This window comes from Raphanus sativus, chromosome 5 (assembly GCF_000801105.2).
Source record: "Raphanus sativus cultivar WK10039 chromosome 5, ASM80110v3, whole genome shotgun sequence".
Classification (NCBI taxonomy): Eukaryota; Viridiplantae; Streptophyta; class Magnoliopsida; order Brassicales; family Brassicaceae; genus Raphanus; species Raphanus sativus.
In genome coordinates, this window is record NC_079515.1 from 38,575,915 (window position 1) to 38,593,827 (window position 17,913).

Below are 17,913 nucleotides of genomic sequence, written 5' to 3' on the forward strand. Positions count from 1 at the left end.
ATTTTTGATTTTTAAAAGTAAAAATAAAATTTTATTTTTAATTTCAATTTCAAAATTAATTTTATAAAAAAAATCTTTATTTTTCAAAATTTTGGAATTTTAAAGACTTTTTAAATTTTTAGAGAATTTTTATATTCAAAATCAATACCAAATAAAAGCAAACGTGTTTGTTCATACATTGAATGTGCCACTAGCTTAGTGGTAAAATACCTTGCCATTTGATCCAAACAACCTGTGTTCGAACCTCGGAGTCTACCTTTTTTTTATTTTCAAATCAAATAAAACGAAACGACGTCGTTTCACTTAACGTCAACAGTTAACGTTGGGTTAACGCTGTTTTAACTCTCGTTTAACGGTGTGCTAATTTGGCCAGTCAATCGTAAGTTTCTTAATAATCTAAATAAGTCAACAAAAGTTCAGACTTTTATTGGTCAGACAAGTGTACAGGTTTCTGTTGGCAATTCCTGCAAAGTTCAGTGTTTTTTTGGCTGATTTCCCTATCTTTTTTATATTTATTGTCTTTCATTGGGCGAGAAGACTTTATATTTTTGCTTAAATGCTGAGTTGTTTTATATCAGATAAATACTTTTATCTCTATCGATTCATTTAGTTCAACGCTCCAGACATGTTGAAGGGAGTATCGCTCTCTTCACTACACATAATAAATAACAGTATTCTTTATTCGTATGAGACGATTTTTTGTGTATTTCTAGTCTAGTTTTGGGCAGGAATATGGGACGAGAAACTCGAAGCGGTATATAACAACATTTTGTGTGTCTCGTTTTTCCTTTACATTTGTTTCTGTTTTGTTATTAATTGACAGAAAGTCTAGTTTATTTGTGTCTGCATTTCACTTACATTAAAATATAATTTCATTAACTTTTTATATACGTTACTAAGCATTAATCAAGATAAAAGAAAGGAAATAATCATAGAAAATCATCATAACTATCTATAGTTAAAAAAAAAAAAACTATCTATAGTTAATATAAAAAGTCAATACCTAATTATACCAAAAGTATTACGAATCCCATGTAGACGAGAAGAAAGTGAAGACGTAAGATAAAGGAAGCATCCTAGGAAATGGGAAGAAGATTTAGTTGAAAAAGGGCTAGAAGAAATTGCACACGTTTTAGTCCTTAAATTCGTATATATGAACGTAGTTAGTCAATAATCATTGCCCCAACACCTTTGCATGAGTGATTAATTAATCCCCGAATTCTCGCCATTATATGCTCAGCTTGTTATTTCCATGTACACTATTTATATTGTTATGTCTTTTGGTCTGCTTCACATATACATTTTTGATTAGTGTTGATAATAAGTTCATTAATAGAAAAGAAATAAAATTTTGTAATTGTAAGTTTAGGATAAAATCCAGATCCAGTATGACTGACATCGCAGATACACAAAATATATTTCAACATCTATCATTATGAAGGTTTTAAAAAGACATCTATCATTATGAGAGAGGTCAACATTTGTTAATGTACTTTGTGGATTGGCATTGATTAATTTACACTACGTCAACTCAAGCTGATTCTATCTGGGCCAGTAGCTCAATTCGAATTTTCAAACTTAATTTTGGGCCCATATTACGTGCTATAATCAGCTCGGGCCATGAGCTGTTATCGGCTTTGGAAATTGGTACACTATAGATACCAAGGAGAAGCCGACGGCGTCGTTTAACACCCGGGTTTTACCCAGGACATGTCGGGCTGACCCGGTAAAGAGGTCTTGAACTTTCTACGATCGTTTCAAAAAATTTGAATGACCTTTGCTTTACTTCTCTCCTTCCCTTTTTGAGAAATTTCGCGGCTTCTTCTCGTCCGAAAATACTCCCGAGAGAGATTCTACCACGCGCGCGCCGTCGGTGGAAGATCGTAAGGATAAAAAAATTCGTATTCAATCGGATTGATTTAGATGGTGGTGACAGGCGCGGCCTCCGCCATGGCGGCAAAACAAGCGGAGCGGTTAAAGGAAGACGGTAACAGTTGTTTCAAGAAAGAGCGTTTCGGTGCCGCCATTGACGCTTACACGGAGGTATAAGGTTCATCATCGCTTAGGGCTTTGTCTTCTAAGGCGTATCTCTAGAGAATTCGATTTAGATCTACTAAGAGGAATAAAACCTTTGAATAGAATCTCTAAACCAAGACAACAGTTAATCCAATTTCGGTTTAGAATTTGACTGTAGTCTGTATACAATTGACTAGAGTGTTCATTGATAAGTTATCAGTTTGCAACCTCATCGATGATAAGTTATCAGTTTGATTATTTGTTGATGTTCTTATCATCTTAATGTATCTCTCGAATTTGATTTAGATCTACGAAGGGGAATAAATCTTTGCTTATGATCTCTCTAAACCGAACAGCAGTTAAACCATGACTCAATCCAATTTCGGTTTAGATAGACTGTTTACACAATGTTGTTATAGTGTTAGTAATTGACTTCATATTGAGTAGCTACGTATGATGACTTATTGGTTTTTATGTTACTGGATGTTCTTTGTAAAGGCGATAACTTTGTCACCAAAGGTTCCTGTTTACTGGACAAATCGAGCTCTTTGCCACATGAAACGGAAGTATGTATGTGTATGCTAATTGTTATGTCCTCTAGACAGTTCATTGCTCATCTTATTGTTTATGTTCGCCTTGTTGGTGGCTTGCATCAAATTCAGGGATTGGACCAGGGTTGAAGAGGATTGTCGCAAAGCTGTTCAGCTTGATCACAACTCCGTCAAGGTTTCATTCTCTTGCTTCTCTTTTTTAGCTCGGCATCAATGCTATATATGGAATCAACCAAGTCTTCTTTGCTTTTGGTCTAGTTCCTTTCTGGGCATTGTTTTACACTTTGTGTTCTGTGGCAGGCCCACTACATGATGGGACTTTCATTACTGCAGAGGGAAGATTATGCTGATGGAGTCAAAGCGTTGCAAAGGGTATGGATCCTTCTGCTGACATGATTTTCTTACACCATAAACTTGAGACCAAAGTAGTGTAGTTTCCAGGAATTTTGAGGGAACACTTGAGTCTCCATCCTTTTTTCTTTTCTAGAGTTGTCTTGGGTGGATACTAATCATACTGGTTTTGGTTAGAAAAACCATAATGGATGGGTTAACTTGTTGAAATCATCAACTACTCACAACAATAGATTTGATGGCTACGTTTTCATATAGGCATTAGATCTTGGAAGAGGCGCAAACCCTACAGGATACATGGTTGAAGAAATATGGGAAGAGCTTGCTAAAGCTAAATACATGGAGTGGGAACTGGCTTCTGCTAGGCGCTCTTGGGAACTGAATAGTTTGAAGTATGTTCTGTCTCTTTCTCTCTCTCTCAATCCACCGCAAAACAGATTTCCTAGAACTATGCTTCACTGTGGCTTTATCGAATTATTTATCTTCGTCTCAGGGAAACTTGTGAAGCTGCTCTTAATCAACAACGTGCTTTAGACATGTCTCGAACAGACGAGTCCTCGGAAGAAGACTATACTTCCCATACTGAGCGATTGAAAGCTCTTGATCGAGTGTTTGAGAAAGCTGCAGAAGACGACAAACCAACTGAGGTGCATTAACGTTTCTTCAAAAGCTTTTTGTAAGAACCGTTCTTCACTTCAAATCTAATCTCAATACCATTCTGTTTCTTTTATTTCTTTCAGGTACCAGATTACTTGTGTTGCAATATTACTCTTGAGATATTCAGGGATCCTGTGATATCTCCAAGTGGGGTTACATATGAAAGAGCAGCAATCCTTGAGCATATTAACAAGGTTAGCATTATCATCGCTCTTTGCTGTAGCTCTCTCTCTCTCTTTTCCCACTCGTCTAAATGTTTGGTTATTTACTTGCTAGGTGGGGAAGTTTGATCCTATAACGCGTGAGAAACTCGACCCATCAAAACTCGTACCAAATCTGGCTATCAAAGAGGCAGTGGCATCTTTTCTAGAGAAGCACGTCTGGGCTTACAAAGTGGGTTCCTGAATGAGGCTTAGCATACACACAATGAAGTGGAAGAGAGATCAAGTTTAACTACTCAGTGTCTGAACAAAGCAGATCAGTGCGTTTATTTAGTTTCGTGTGTGTGTTTCTCACTGCCTTGTATATATATTTGTTTTTGCACACATCCGTTTAGTCTAACACACACAAACACTTTGTTTAGCCCATGGAGGATTTAGTCCAAAGTTCCTCTACAGTCTCATATCCGTTCAGAGAAATCAAGAATTCGATTAATCCGATCTCTTTCTCAGCCAATAAGTATGGATTTAGTTCCATAATTTTACAAATAAGGGAAAACCTTAAAAAAAAAACTGAATTTATGCAACAGATTCCAAAACAATATAAACTTCCACTTAAGTAATTTTCATTCACAATTTCGAAAATTATATATTTAATTTTTGTTAACTAGTCATTTTAGAAGTCGAGTAAAAGAGAGAGAAAAAAACTAATCATTTTAGATACAAGAAATTTGATGATTAAATGTAAAAATGGATAGTTTATAACAAATAAATGTTAGAATAAGTCCAAAAGTGCATAATCTTTTGACTTTCTAGTTTGCTGTGTAAGTTACCGGATTTTTTGCCGTTTTTCCTATACTGACCACGATCCCTAGTTATAATTACTTGTTCTTATTAGGCAACTTAACTAAATGAAGGATGGAAACAATCAAAGTTCAAAGTAGTGAATGGGACTCAATTTTGCCCTAATAGCAAGGCGGATATCTCGGGGAACTTTGATACAAAAGAAACTATTTTTCTTGTATACATTATATGATTTCCATTGGGGGCACGCAAAAGTGTAAACCGACCATTGTGGACTATTATGCTTCGTTTTTCCTTTTAGTGGCATTGTCTTTTGTCCGTAGAATAAAGATCTATTTTTATTGTAAACGTTACTTGTTGTGGATAAAAAGTTGGAAGAATCAAATTCTTTCTTTACTTGAGCTTTTTCTGTGAAAGTTTGGGTGAGAAAACAAACACCGAAGAGTGTGGTTTTTAGGACGATTCCATATTCTCTCTTCTGTCTATTAAATATTCCCATTTTCTCTCCACCTTTCTCGATCTATCAACCCGTAATTATTACCAATCACGAGTAGTGTCAACTCCGTGATTTAATCCTAACTTCCAAGCAATCTAACAAACGAAGCACATGTGATTTTTACCATTACTTTACATGTCTTTTCTTGCCACCCACATAGCAAAAAAAAACTAAAACTAAAAATTTTAAAATACTCCACATAGTTAGTAAATTGTGTGTTAATTTTGGGAAAATAAAATGTTTTAGTGCTATTTTATGGTATTTTTCAACTTTCAAACTATTTCTTATACATTCGTTTTTATAATATCAGCGACACTACTTAAGTGAATTATAATGAAATGTTCTTATCTTCTAACGAAGAAATGACACAGGCGAGATGGGATTACATAACATCACATCATTTTAATAATGAGAACTCGTGACTCTGTAATAAACTCCTATTTTCCAGAGACTGGAAGAAGATTGATTTGTTTTGTAGTTCCGTGTGATGTGAAGAACACGACATGACAGCCTTTCTATGTATTTTAATTCTTTTGTATTCATACACAGTTACTTGTTGACCAAGACATTCACTGCTGAATAAAGCCAACATAGATTTTATTGCATCATCACAGAAAACATCAAAGAAAGAACTATTCACACAGTTTCCTACTATATATTGTTCAAATCCTAAATATATGAAATAATTTACAAAAATACTGAAATCCAAATAAAACAGAAAAAGCATGAATTTAGATAATTTACATAGCGGATTTTAGGACATTTATCTCAGGCTGTGTGAGTAAGATTCATAGCTTTTCTCAGCCTATCCAAGATCCCATTTGCTTTCCTCTGTGCCCTAGACGTTCCTTCACGCGCAAGCCTTGTTATCGTTCCATGACTACTCTCCTCTTCTCTGATCTCCTTCCACTTTGTCCTGTCACTAAAACATATAGTATGCAGTATCACAATCGCGTTCTCTTTGTTCCGCTTGCACTCACTCTCTCTAGTTATCTTCAGCAACCAAGAGACCCCACCAAGCTCACCCAGTTCCTCCACAGCCTTCCAGTGAGTAACAAGCATCGCTAAGATAGCTAAAAGCTCATCCACGTACAACCCATCTGAAATTTTCTTACCTAAAACTTTAATAGCCCCGTCCTTCACAGCTCTGCTCCTGTTCTCATGAGCAATGCATAGAGTAAAGATCGCCGCAGCTACGTCCTTGATAGCTAAAGGATTCCCTTCTTCTAAAAGATCGATAAGCGGTTTCAAGATTCCAGATTTTCCTATGAGTACTTTGTTCAAATCTAGCGCAGAGAGAGTGAAGATCGCTGCAGCTGCGTTGCTTCTCGTGGCTACGGTTCCACGCTTCAATGCATCGATCAGGAGAGGTATCACGTTAGGGTTTTCGCAGACGAGCTTCTTGTTGCTATCATCGTGTATGGATATGTTCAACAACGTTGTGACCACATCTTCTTGAAGACGATGCTCATCTTGGTTCAAGCTAGACCCGTGTAGCAACAATGGACTCACCAAACGGGTGATTCCTTCAGAAGATTCACCGAACAGAGCTCGAAACTCGGTTCCCTTCTTGGTCAAAAGTCTTAGCTCCTTTGCAGCTGATCTCTGATCTTGCGAGTTCGTAGACGAGACTTTACAGAGCAAAGAATCGAAAACTTCACGATCTGATCTAGTGACAGCTTCCTCGGACTCGTATAGATTCTTAGTCTCTAACCCTACCGTCTTGCACCATTTAGAGATCATATCGCGGATTAAGACATTGGGAGTCAAAGCAGTGTGAGGCAGAACTTGTTGTGTCTTGGGACATGTTCTGTTTCCTGAACTCAACCATTTCTGGATGAATAACTTGTCGTATGTCTACAAAAAAAAATATTAAAACTTTCAATTTATATAATCATTTAGATTTTCTAGACATATTATGAGTTTTCTAAAAATTCTAGTAGTAAATAGGAGTCTAAACGAAACAATTTTTCTATAAAGATTTTTTTTTACAAAAATCGTTATAAGCAACTAACTAGGTCCTAGTGACTTTGAGATTCATGTAACCCAAAACGACCTCGGATCAGATTAAAAGTTTGCAAGCCAATCAAAATTCAGAATGTGACGTCAACTGACCTGACCAGAAGCCAAGACGACGGGATCACGCATGAGCTCGTTGGAGAGAGGACAGCGAAACTCGTCAGGACAAGACACCGCCGCCGTCTCGAGCATCTCTAAAGAAGAAGATTTCGCCATCTTCCTCATCGTCGCATGTCTAAACGCAGACAGAGCCTCCTGCAACTGATCGATTGTCTGAACGCTCAAACCATCATCCTCTTCCTCGACGATGTTACTCAGGAGTTTCTTCATCTCACGCTTTAGTTCTTTTGCTTTGGATATCGCAGTCGGATCCGAATCGAGAAATCCGGTCTTTGCCATCTCCGTCGGATCCACCGCCGGTTCTCACCAAACCCTTCTCCAAGGACTATGTTGACGAATCTTTTGAATTAATATCTCTCATTAAAATCTTTCTTTTTTTTTTGTTGGGTTCATCTCTTCTCTGAAAAAGAGAGAGTAATAATAATAAATATGAGGAATTGAGGAGAGAAGGGGAAGTGTAGTGCCACTATGGCCACCGAATTTGCCACGTCATATTATTAATTTGCGTTTTTTAATAATAATTCAATCTATTTAAAACTTATGGTAGTTTGTATGACAATTTTTTTGTTACAAAATAAGTGGTTTCCATATTTTCAAATGTTTATATTCATATATATTTTTATTTATAATAAAACTAAAAATCAATAAATATTTTTGAAACTTTTATAATTAATAAAAAGAAATTTAAATATTAATTAATTTGTTTGAAAAATCTAAAACCACATCTAATTTGAAACAGAAAGCATAAAAATTAAATGCGTTTTTTTTAATTTCTCATAACGAAGTACGCATGAGTTTATGACCTACTTCCCGAAGGTGTCAAACTACAGCCGACATGAATAGTCTCTCGTGAACTCATAGTATTATATTACACACACGTTATTTGTATTTCTAGGCTTCTAATCAAACAGCTGTTTTGTTTATTTGTTCGACAGAAAACAAACAAGTATCAACTATCAAGCCATGTCGTTAAGACCAGATCATGAATCAAAATGATGATTGCTTACAGGATTATGTGAGGATTTCAGATGTTTTTATCATTCAGTCAGATTTATAGAGAGTTATTAAAAGGTGTTGGCGTTTAGTGCTATATAAAGAGATTGATTCTGTAATACCCCGATTTTCCAAAATAATATAATAAATAATAATCTTCAAAATACTCAATTTATTACTCATTATAAATCCAATAACTAACCATAAATCCAATATTCACATAATTCTCGGAAAATATCGATAAAAGCATAAAACCGAAGTCTGAAAATAAGAAATAAAACTCCCAAAGCACCCATCCAATAGCAATCACTTCTGTCCGCTAGTCTCACCTGAAAGGGGGAAAAAGAGGGGTGAGCAACAGGGGAGTCGCTCAGTGAGGTATGGGATGCTAATCCGCAAACCACTGACTTGAGTAATAGAACTCCCGCTATGGAAGTCTAGCTCTAACATGAACACACACGATGCCTAACACATCACACAAACACAAACAATGCGATGATAGCACACAGCTAATCCATACACCCCGCATTTCCTCATAAGGATATAATATATATACTCTGCGTCGCTAGTACAGTATGTCTCTGTACCCCCGCACACCATGATCTGCGTAGATATGCAAACGTCTCTGCACCCCGCCCACACACACAAAATCTGCGTCGCTAGCTCAGACGTCTCTGGGCCCCCGCACACCATATCTGCGTCGCTAGCTCAGGCATCCCTGAACCCCCGCACACCACATCTGGTCGACAGCTCAGATGTCTCTGAACCCGCACATCACATAGCCCCTACTATATAACTATGTACATACATACATATATATCTCATATCTCAACATCACACAATCCAATCAATAGTTGAATCCTCTAGACCCCTAATTCCGGTTTACAATACATAATCTAACTAACAATCACGACTCAAACAGACTCAATTCATATTTCGAAATCTAAACTACGATAGAAAGAATTCTATTCTGGTACGGAATTTACGGAATAGACCCTCACCTTTGCCACGAGTTCTGAAGATAACCTGAGAAAACACATAATGAACCTTGACGACTCTGAAACAGCAATTCTGGAACTCTCTGAAAATAAATGGATATGATGATTCTGGCAGAACTAAACTCCAAAGAAAATAGATGAATATCTCAAGAACTGACCGTTAACTTTTCAATCCCTCCGTTCATAATGTAGTGCTAGATGTCCTCTGTCCGTAGCCACCGACTTTACTCCGATCAGACACGATTTGATCAACCAAAATGGCTTCCCACCTAGGCTGGTCACAAACGCAGACTGCACAAACACCTCTCACGAAAACAAGCATAATTCTCAGATAATAACTCGAAATAACGATCCGCTTGTTGGAGATGATAGATAAAAGAATCAACTACTTACTTACAAATTTCCAGATTGAAAGCTTTCGTTTAGATCGGCCGTTTGGCCTTTACACTGAGACTGGTCGGAACTGTATCTGCATCACTAAAGCTTCAGCTTATCCTTGGCCAAGAAGCAACGTCAATAACTTTCCAACCGTGCCTTGGTTTTACGATCGGGAAGATGATCTGGAAAGCTGACAACGAGATCTTTCGATTGATATCTCGCTCGTTTTCTGGTTCCTTCTAGATCAACGGAAAAACACTGATGAAGTTGACTTATCGGCAGATCCGATCTACAACGAGTAGCCCAAAAGAAAAGATCATAACTATTAGATGAAAAATCCAAATGATGATCCGCTTTCTGATAACCATAGATCTATGAGTGTAGAACATAACCTCAAAATTTGGCTTCGAAATACTTAGTTTTGATCGATCGTTCTTCAGTTCTCCATAAACATGTCTGATGAGCTTTAGTCTCTCTTCTCAAATGGTGTGATGGCTCCTCTTTCATGGTGGCTGGAGATGGAGAAGAAGATGGCTTAGAGAAGGTTGAATCTCCACTGACGGCACATAGCTTTAGGTTTTTAGGAAACTTATAATTAACAATTTAATATATAAGCAATTGGTTTATTGTCTTGGTCCAAATTTTAAATCAAACCGAATACCAATTTCGGTTTAAAGATTTCGGGTCGTTACAATTCTCCCCCACTAATAAAGAATTCGTCCTCGAATTCAAATCATGAGTCGGCTGTCCACTACCATCCGAAAGAAGCTCTGAACATTCAATCCTTCTTTGAGTCTCGGTCTCCCAGATCTCCTCCAGGATCTTGTTCCTCTCACAACAAACTTTGACCAACATGGTCATCATCCCCTGAACCCATTTTTATTTCCGGTTTATAATCTCAACTGACTGACAAAGTGCATACAATTTTTTTTTTTTTTTACCATGATCACTTGGCAGCAGCTGCAAAATGAGTTTTTTTTTTTTTCTCTCTCCTGACTTTCCTCAAAACTGACATATGGATTACGTCTTGAAACCCTGACAACTCTGCTGATAACTTTAAACTATAAGCCACTACTCCAATCCGCTCCAAATAGGGTATGGTTTCATATAACTTGGTTTAAACTTCTTTAGCTTTCGAGTCTTAGATCCTTCCTGAGATGGCCTCATTTTCATATATACTAAGTCTCGCACCTAAAACTCCAAATCTTTATTGTGCTGATTTGCATAACTCTTTTGACGGTTATGGGCTTCCTTAAGCCGAACCTTGAGCACCTCAACTTGCTCTACCATCTCCTGAACTTTGCTGATTCAAATCTTGACTCTCCCACACTTTTGTCCAAAAAGTGGTGTACGACAAGGCCTACCATAAACTGCCTCATCTGGTGCCATCTCATACTCGAATGATAGATGTTGTTGTAGGCAAACTCTGCTAAAGGTAGATACTTTTTGCAGCTCCTTTCTCAATCCAAAATACAAGTCCTAAAGGTATCTTCCAAAGTCTGAATAGTCCTCTCTGTCTGCTCATATGTCTGCAAATGATAAGTTGTACTCATGTGAAATTTTGTACCAAGTGTCTTCTGAAAAGCTCTCCAAAATGTCGATGTGAACTTTTGCATCATGATCTGATACAATACTTACAAGAACTCCATGCAACCTCACAATCTCTCTAATGCAAATTTGTGCCAACTGATCAGCTCCATTTGTTTTCTTAATCACTAGGATATGGGTAAACTTGATGAGTCTTTCCATGATCACCCATATATCATTCTTCCCACCTGAGGTGGTCGGTCTTCCAGTAACAAAATCCATAGTCACCAAGTACCATTTCCACTATGGTAATGGCAGATCCTGCAATAACCCGCTAAACACCAGATTCTCAATCTTAACATTAGACATGACTGACACTGCGATACAAATGTAGCAACATTGTTCTTCATACCAGGCCAATAAAAATATAACTTCTTATCTCTATAACTCTTAGATGTCGGCCACGCTAAAATCGTAGTGTGATATTTTCCAAATCTTGAGCAACTCGTGCTTACAGAACCACATAACCCAAAATCCAATTTTTTTTCCTACCAAAAGAAAAACTTACCAAGCTAGCAAATAATTGATGCTCTCCAACTTAACCAACACAATCCGTAAATGCTCTGCATGCTCCTCTCTGCTCAAATAATAAATTACGATGTCGTCGATAGAGGCAATCACACACTTATCCAAGTGCTGACAAAAGACATCGCTCATAATATTCTTGAATGCTACCGGTGCATTTCGAAAACCTAATCAGCATCACCACGAGCTCATAATGTCCATAACATGTACAAAATCCCGTCCTATGTACAAGCTCTCAATGGTGAAGTACTCGACCTGATGAAAACCTTATCCGAGAGTTCATTCAGCTGCTTTTTCAACTCAGTTATCTCTGCTGGTATTAAATGGTACTGCGCTTGTGAAACCGGTTCTTTCCTTAGTTCCAACTCAATCATACGAGCGTCTACTCTAGCTGGTGGTTCTTCAAAAAGCCTCAAATACATCCTCATACTTTGCAACCACTGAAATGTCCTGCAAGTCATGATGTCCATCATCCTTAACCATCTCGATAGTCGCCAGAAATCCCTCTGCTCCCCTCTCCAATAGATCCTCAACATGCAACATGGAGACAATAGAAATTCTTCGGTAAGCCTGAATACACTGAAATGTGATATTCCCATCACCTCTAGAGATATGAACTCTTTCTCTTGGGAAATCTAGTTCCACTCGATGACGTGACAGCCAATCCATTCCAAGTATATCATCATGGTAATCCAGCCCTTCTATGCCAAGTCTCCGATGAAATCGACCCCTCCCAGTGCGACTGGTACACCTCGATTAACGCCAGTGGTTCCCAATCTCTCTATGCCGGTTGTCTGAATCTTCATAACTTAAATACAATCTGAAACGGTCAACACCGCCAAAATCTTGCAAACCAAAACAAGCATAACTCCAGTATATACAAAACGCAAGGTGCCGCAGCCCCAATCCAAAAGCGATCCCACGAGTTTACAAACTGAACATACCTCCAAAATAGTCAATTTACTCATACACAAGAATAACACATGCCAACCAATGGCTCACCTATCACACCAAATAAGCTCCAGTAACCAAACACTCGCGGAGTGACGACTTAAAGTAAGGTGGTGGCAGAAACATCACAAATTCACTGGCAATCTCCGAGAACGGTTGACGAACCTGATAAACAACTGAGCAATCAAACAAACTGTGACATCCTCCATCTATTAAACATCTGGCTGAAACCCTGCTAGCTAGAGAACGGATAACGATGAGTAAACTCATCGTCATAAAAAGACAATTGGGTTAGGAGTTACCGAACAGAAAGGTGCTAGTTACTCTTATTTTTAAAATTCCCCCAATTCCCAAATTATTTTTCAAAATCGTCCAAAACCGATTAAAATCGCGTCCCACAAATCGCCATCCCGGGTCGGAGCCGGGACGGAACCCGCTCTGATACCAAATTGTAATACCCCGATTTTCCAAAATAATATAATAAATAATAATCTTCAAAATACTCAATTTATTACTCATTATAAATCCAATAACTAACCATAAATCCAATATTCACATAATTCTCGGAAAATATCGATAAAAGCATAAAACCGAAGTCTGAAAATAAGAAATAAAACTCCCAAAGCACCCATCCAATAGCAATCACTTCTGTCCGCTAGTCTCACCTGAAAGGGGGAAAAAGAGGGGTGAGCAACAGGGGAGTCGCTCAGTGAGGTATGGGATGCTAATCCGCAAACCACTGACTTGAGTAATAGAACTCCCGCTATGGAAGTCTAGCTCTAACATGAACACACACGATGCCTAACACATCACACAAACACAAACAATGCGATGATAGCACACAGCTAATCCATACACCCCGCATTTCCTCATAAGGATATAATATATATACTCTGCGTCGCTAGTACAGTATGTCTCTGTACCCCCGCACACCATGATCTGCGTAGATATGCAAACGTCTCTGCACCCCGCCCACACACACAAAATCTGCGTCGCTAGCTCAGACGTCTCTGGGCCCCCGCACACCATATCTGCGTCGCTAGCTCAGGCATCCCTGAACCCCCGCACACCACATCTGGTCGACAGCTCAGATGTCTCTGAACCCGCACATCACATAGCCCCTACTATATAACTATGTACATACATACATATATATCTCATATCTCAACATCACACAATCCAATCAATAGTTGAATCCTCTAGACCCCTAATTCCGGTTTACAATACATAATCTAACTAACAATCACGACTCAAACAGACTCAATTCATATTTCGAAATCTAAACTACGATAGAAAGAATTCTATTCTGGTACGGAATTTACGGAATAGACCCTCACCTTTGCCACGAGTTCTGAAGATAACCTGAGAAAACACATAATGAACCTTGACGACTCTGAAACAGCAATTCTGGAACTCTCTGAAAATAAATGGATATGATGATTCTGGCAGAACTAAACTCCAAAGAAAATAGATGAATATCTCAAGAACTGACCGTTAACTTTTCAATCCCTCCGTTCATAATGTAGTGCTAGATGTCCTCTGTCCGTAGCCACCGACTTTACTCCGATCAGACACGATTTGATCAACCAAAATGGCTTCCCACCTAGGCTGGTCACAAACGCAGACTGCACAAACACCTCTCACGAAAACAAGCATAATTCTCAGATAATAACTCGAAATAACGATCCGCTTGTTGGAGATGATAGATAAAAGAATCAACTACTTACTTACAAATTTCCAGATTGAAAGCTTTCGTTTAGATCGGCCGTTTGGCCTTTACACTGAGACTGGTCGGAACTGTATCTGCATCACTAAAGCTTCAGCTTATCCTTGGCCAAGAAGCAACGTCAATAAATTTCCAACCGTGCCTTGGTTTTACGATCGGGAAGATGATCTGGAAAGCTGACAACGAGATCTTTCGATTGATATCTCGCTCGTTTTCTGGTTCCTTCTAGATCAACGGAAAAACACTGATGAAGTTGACTTATCGGCAGATCCGATCTACAACGAGTAGCCCAAAAGAAAAGATCATAACTATTAGATGAAAAATCCAAATGATGATCCGCTTTCTGATAACCATAGATCTATGAGTGTAGAACATAACCTCAAAATTTGGCTTCGAAATACTTAGTTTTGATCGATCGTTCTTCAGTTCTCCATAAACATGTCTGATGAGCTTTAGTCTCTCTTCTCAAATGGTGTGATGGCTCCTCTTTCATGGTGGCTGGAGATGGAGAAGAAGATGGCTTAGAGAAGGTTGAATCTCCACTGACGGCACATAGCTTTAGGTTTTTAGGAAACTTATAATTAACAATTTAATATATAAGCAATTGGTTTATTGTCTTGGTCCAAATTTTAAATCAAACCGAATACCAATTTCGGTTTAAAGATTTCGGGTCGTTACAGATTCTTTTGTATTTTGGAATCGAATTTATTTTGACACTAAAAGATTATTCTTTATACTCTATTATCTAAAACTAACCTAGTATATTGGTAAGTTAAGAGCCAAATGTTCTGAAGTACCCCTCCCCCCCCAAACAGATGCGCACAGTTTAAAATAAATAAACAATGTTGTAGAGGTTCAAACTTTAATCGATTGTTCTACATATTGTAATCACGAGAAGTGAATGAAAGTAGGTTAAATCTTTCTTACTCAGAAGCTGATAAAAATAGTAATCAATAACGAGAATAAGCAATTGAAAAGATTTTGCTTTATGGAGAAACCTTGATCTTGTAAAAATGTTCAAATTAACCTTATAGTCTCTCATTATATAGTAATCACCGTGAATTTGTTTCAACCCGCAATATTTTAGAACATATAAAGATGGAAGTGTAAACTGTGTCAACAACGTATAATGTACTGAGAAATAGAATGGACAGACGGTAAAGGCGGCCAAGACGTTTTGTGCGTAGAGTCAAGTAGTGAGACCCATCCAACATCGCAACATGGGAACAGCTGTCTTTCCGCGTGGATTCTATTGCACTCTTTCATATCTCTTAATTCTCCGACACTCTACTTCTTCGACAGTCTTACCCTTGCCGTCTTTCGACACTTTTTTTTTTTGCTTGGTGGAAAAATATGAAAACTGATAAGAAATCAGTTTGATTATAGTTTTTTTTGTAACCGAAAGTTTGATTATAGCTTTGACGCGTTGTTAAATGAATTAAGAACATTGACTCAGGAAAGGTTAGGTCTTGAAATTAACTTCTTGCTCAAGATTCATTTTTCATCCTTTATAACATTCTTTTACCGAAAAAGGTGACACCAAAGTCAAGATATATAAGTTAGTATGTTTGTCTACAATTATTATTTGCAAAACCTTTACAGTCGAATTAGAAAAACATTATTAAATTCACTTAACAATCGGTTTAGCTAACCTATCGATAACCATTGGAAAGTCGTGATTGACGTCCATGCAAAGAATCCGGGTCAGAATAGTAATATTACGTTCAAAACTGAAGTTGTTCTTCTGCAATTTGAAAAAGGGAGAATTTGTGAGATATACATAAGGGAGAAAAAACTCAATAATATAGCCATTCTACAGTTGCAATGGTGGATGGGACAGTTAACACACAATTGTGACCAAAATCTCCTTTTAGACGCGTGCGTTTGATGTTGACACTTTAAAACTGAATTTGTAATACTATACTATATAGCATATATTATAGTCCAAAGATTGTGAAAATTAAGAATAAAGCGTTGTACTCTAATTAAGTTGTACTATACATATACATAGAATAGTATTTCACTTATACATAAATGTTGTGAGGTGTATTAGTAAGCAGTACTATATCATAAAATTTAAATTTATGACAATTACAAAAATTTTAAATCCTAAACTCTAAACTCTAAACTCTAAACCCAAACCCAAACTCTAAACCCTAAACCCAAACTCTAAACCTTAAACCCACTCAAACTCTAAATTCTAAACCGTAAACCCTAAACCCAAACTCTAAATCCAAACTCAAACTCTAAACCCAAATTCTAAACCCAAATCCAAACTCTAAACCCTAAACTCTAAACCCAAACCCAAACTCTAAACCCTAAACCCAAACTCAAACTCTAAACCCTAAACCCAAACCATATACCCTAAACCCAAACCATATACCCTAAATCCAAACTCTATACCCAAACCATATACCTTAAACCCAAACCCCAATCCTAGGATAAACCCTAAACCCAAACCATAAACCCAAATCGTAAACTCTAAACCCAAATCCTAAACTCTAAACCCAAACCATATACCCTAAACCCAAACCCTAAACCCAAAACATATACCCTAAACCCTAGATCCAAACTCTAAACCCAAAACTATGAACCCTAAACCCAAACCATATACCCTAAACCCAAACTCTAAACCCAGACCCTAAACCCAAACCATATACCCAAACTATATACTCTAAATCCAAACCCTAATCCTAAACCTTAAGCCCTAAACCCAACCTCTTATCCATTACGTGACTATACTATACATATTGTGGTATGGAATACTCGACACATCCACAAACTTTGTATAAATGAAATTTTCTAAAATTTCCTTATATATAGAGAGAGATGATGAGCGGCGACGGTGTTGGAAGACAAAACAATGTAACTAATGAAGTAATGAGTAAGGATCAGGAAGTAGAGAAAGAGATACAAATTGCAAAAGAAAAGAAAAGAAATATATCATACTATACTATAATTTAAAATAGTACAACACAATGCATACTGTTTATCTTCTCCAATAATTCTATAGATTCTCTGTTTTTTGGTCCACATATATTGGAAAGTAACAAAATAGTAAATCCATACAATTATATGAAGAAAAAACCAGACGATCACTTGTTGGATATGCTAATTATATGTCGTATAAAGTAAGTTTCATAAAACTTGTAAATATTCATTCAATTCAATATAATTGGAAAAAATAATTTTATAAGAATGAAAACAACAATAAAATGAAAGTGGGAATGAATAAGAAGTGAGAGTGAGAATGAAAAGGAAGTGAGAGTGGGAATGAAGAGGAAGTGAGAGTGGAAATAAAGGGTAGTTTTTGTCATTATACATATGATACAAAGAATATCATAGCCATGAGATTGATATGGTTATAAAGTTGTTTTTTTGTTTTACTATGTATATGCATTGCAATTCCCCTTTGAAAAATGTATGATTGGTTATTATATAAATGCGTAGTTCAGACAAGTAGGGACCACTCATTTGCAAACACAGAGAATCTTACAAGTGCCTAGTTGGACTGCTCTGGTCTTTAAATCAGCACTTAGCCCACGTGTCCATATCCAATCCCCTCCTCATCATCTTCGTACTA

At 37.3% G+C, this 17,913-nt stretch overlaps 2 protein-coding genes across 4 annotated transcripts; one reads left to right on the forward strand and one right to left on the reverse strand.

The window, feature by feature from the left end:
* The first annotated feature begins 1,780 nt into the window (after window positions 1-1,780).
* On the forward strand, window positions 1,781-4,201 carry LOC108857590 (E3 ubiquitin-protein ligase CHIP). The gene is made up of 8 exons (XM_018631586.2): window positions 1,781-2,043; window positions 2,515-2,582; window positions 2,679-2,742; window positions 2,868-2,939; window positions 3,177-3,310; window positions 3,412-3,565; window positions 3,659-3,769; window positions 3,852-4,201. Exons 1-8 carry the CDS (start codon window positions 1,924-1,926, stop codon window positions 3,978-3,980), a joined length of 852 nt encoding a protein of 283 aa, XP_018487088.2. The 5' UTR covers window positions 1,781-1,923; the 3' UTR covers window positions 3,981-4,201.
* A 1,412-nt stretch (window positions 4,202-5,613) lies between these two features.
* LOC108857542 (U-box domain-containing protein 9) lies at window positions 5,614-14,241 on the reverse strand. Of its 3 annotated transcripts, XM_057011386.1 has the most exons (7): window positions 14,097-14,241; window positions 13,942-14,021; window positions 9,934-10,053; window positions 9,322-9,830; window positions 9,167-9,246; window positions 7,149-7,572; window positions 5,614-6,890 (listed from the first exon to the last, which is right to left on the reverse strand). In XM_057011386.1, the coding sequence occupies exons 6-7, from the start codon at window positions 7,449-7,451 to the stop codon at window positions 5,802-5,804; spliced, it is 1,392 nt and encodes a 463-aa protein (XP_056867366.1). In that variant the 5' UTR covers window positions 7,452-7,572; window positions 9,167-9,246; window positions 9,322-9,830; window positions 9,934-10,053; window positions 13,942-14,021; window positions 14,097-14,241; the 3' UTR covers window positions 5,614-5,801. The 3 variants fall into 3 exon arrangements, with proteins under 3 accessions (XP_056867366.1, XP_056867365.1, XP_056867364.1); XM_057011385.1 differs by lacking the exons at window positions 13,942-14,021; window positions 14,097-14,241 and having other exon boundaries at window positions 9,322-9,454; window positions 9,561-9,830; window positions 9,934-10,185; XM_057011384.1 differs by lacking the exons at window positions 13,942-14,021; window positions 14,097-14,241 and having other exon boundaries at window positions 9,322-9,454; window positions 9,557-9,830; window positions 9,934-10,185.
* Window positions 14,242-17,913: the final 3,672 nt, after the last annotated feature.

What these genes read in the sequence shown, in the direction of transcription:
- LOC108857590 (XM_018631586.2), top strand. Translation starts at nt 1,924, where the DNA reads ATGGTGGTGACAGGCGCGGCCTCCGCCATGGCGGCAAAACAAGCGGAG. An exon ending in CTTTGCCACATGAAACGGAA is followed by an intron (nt 2,583 to 2,678) that starts GTATGTATGTGT and finishes CATCAAATTCAG; the next exon opens with GGATTGGACCAGGGTTGAAG. An exon ending in TGGGAACTGAATAGTTTGAA is followed by an intron (nt 3,311 to 3,411) that starts GTATGTTCTGTC and finishes TCTTCGTCTCAG; the next exon opens with GGAAACTTGTGAAGCTGCTC.
- LOC108857542 (XM_057011386.1), bottom strand. Translation starts at nt 7,451, where the DNA reads ATGGCAAAGACCGGATTTCTCGATTCGGATCCGACTGCGATATCCAAA. An exon ending in TCGTCTTGGCTTCTGGTCAG is followed by an intron (nt 6,891 to 7,148) that starts GTCAGTTGACGT and finishes TTTTTTTTGTAG; the next exon opens with ACATACGACAAGTTATTCAT.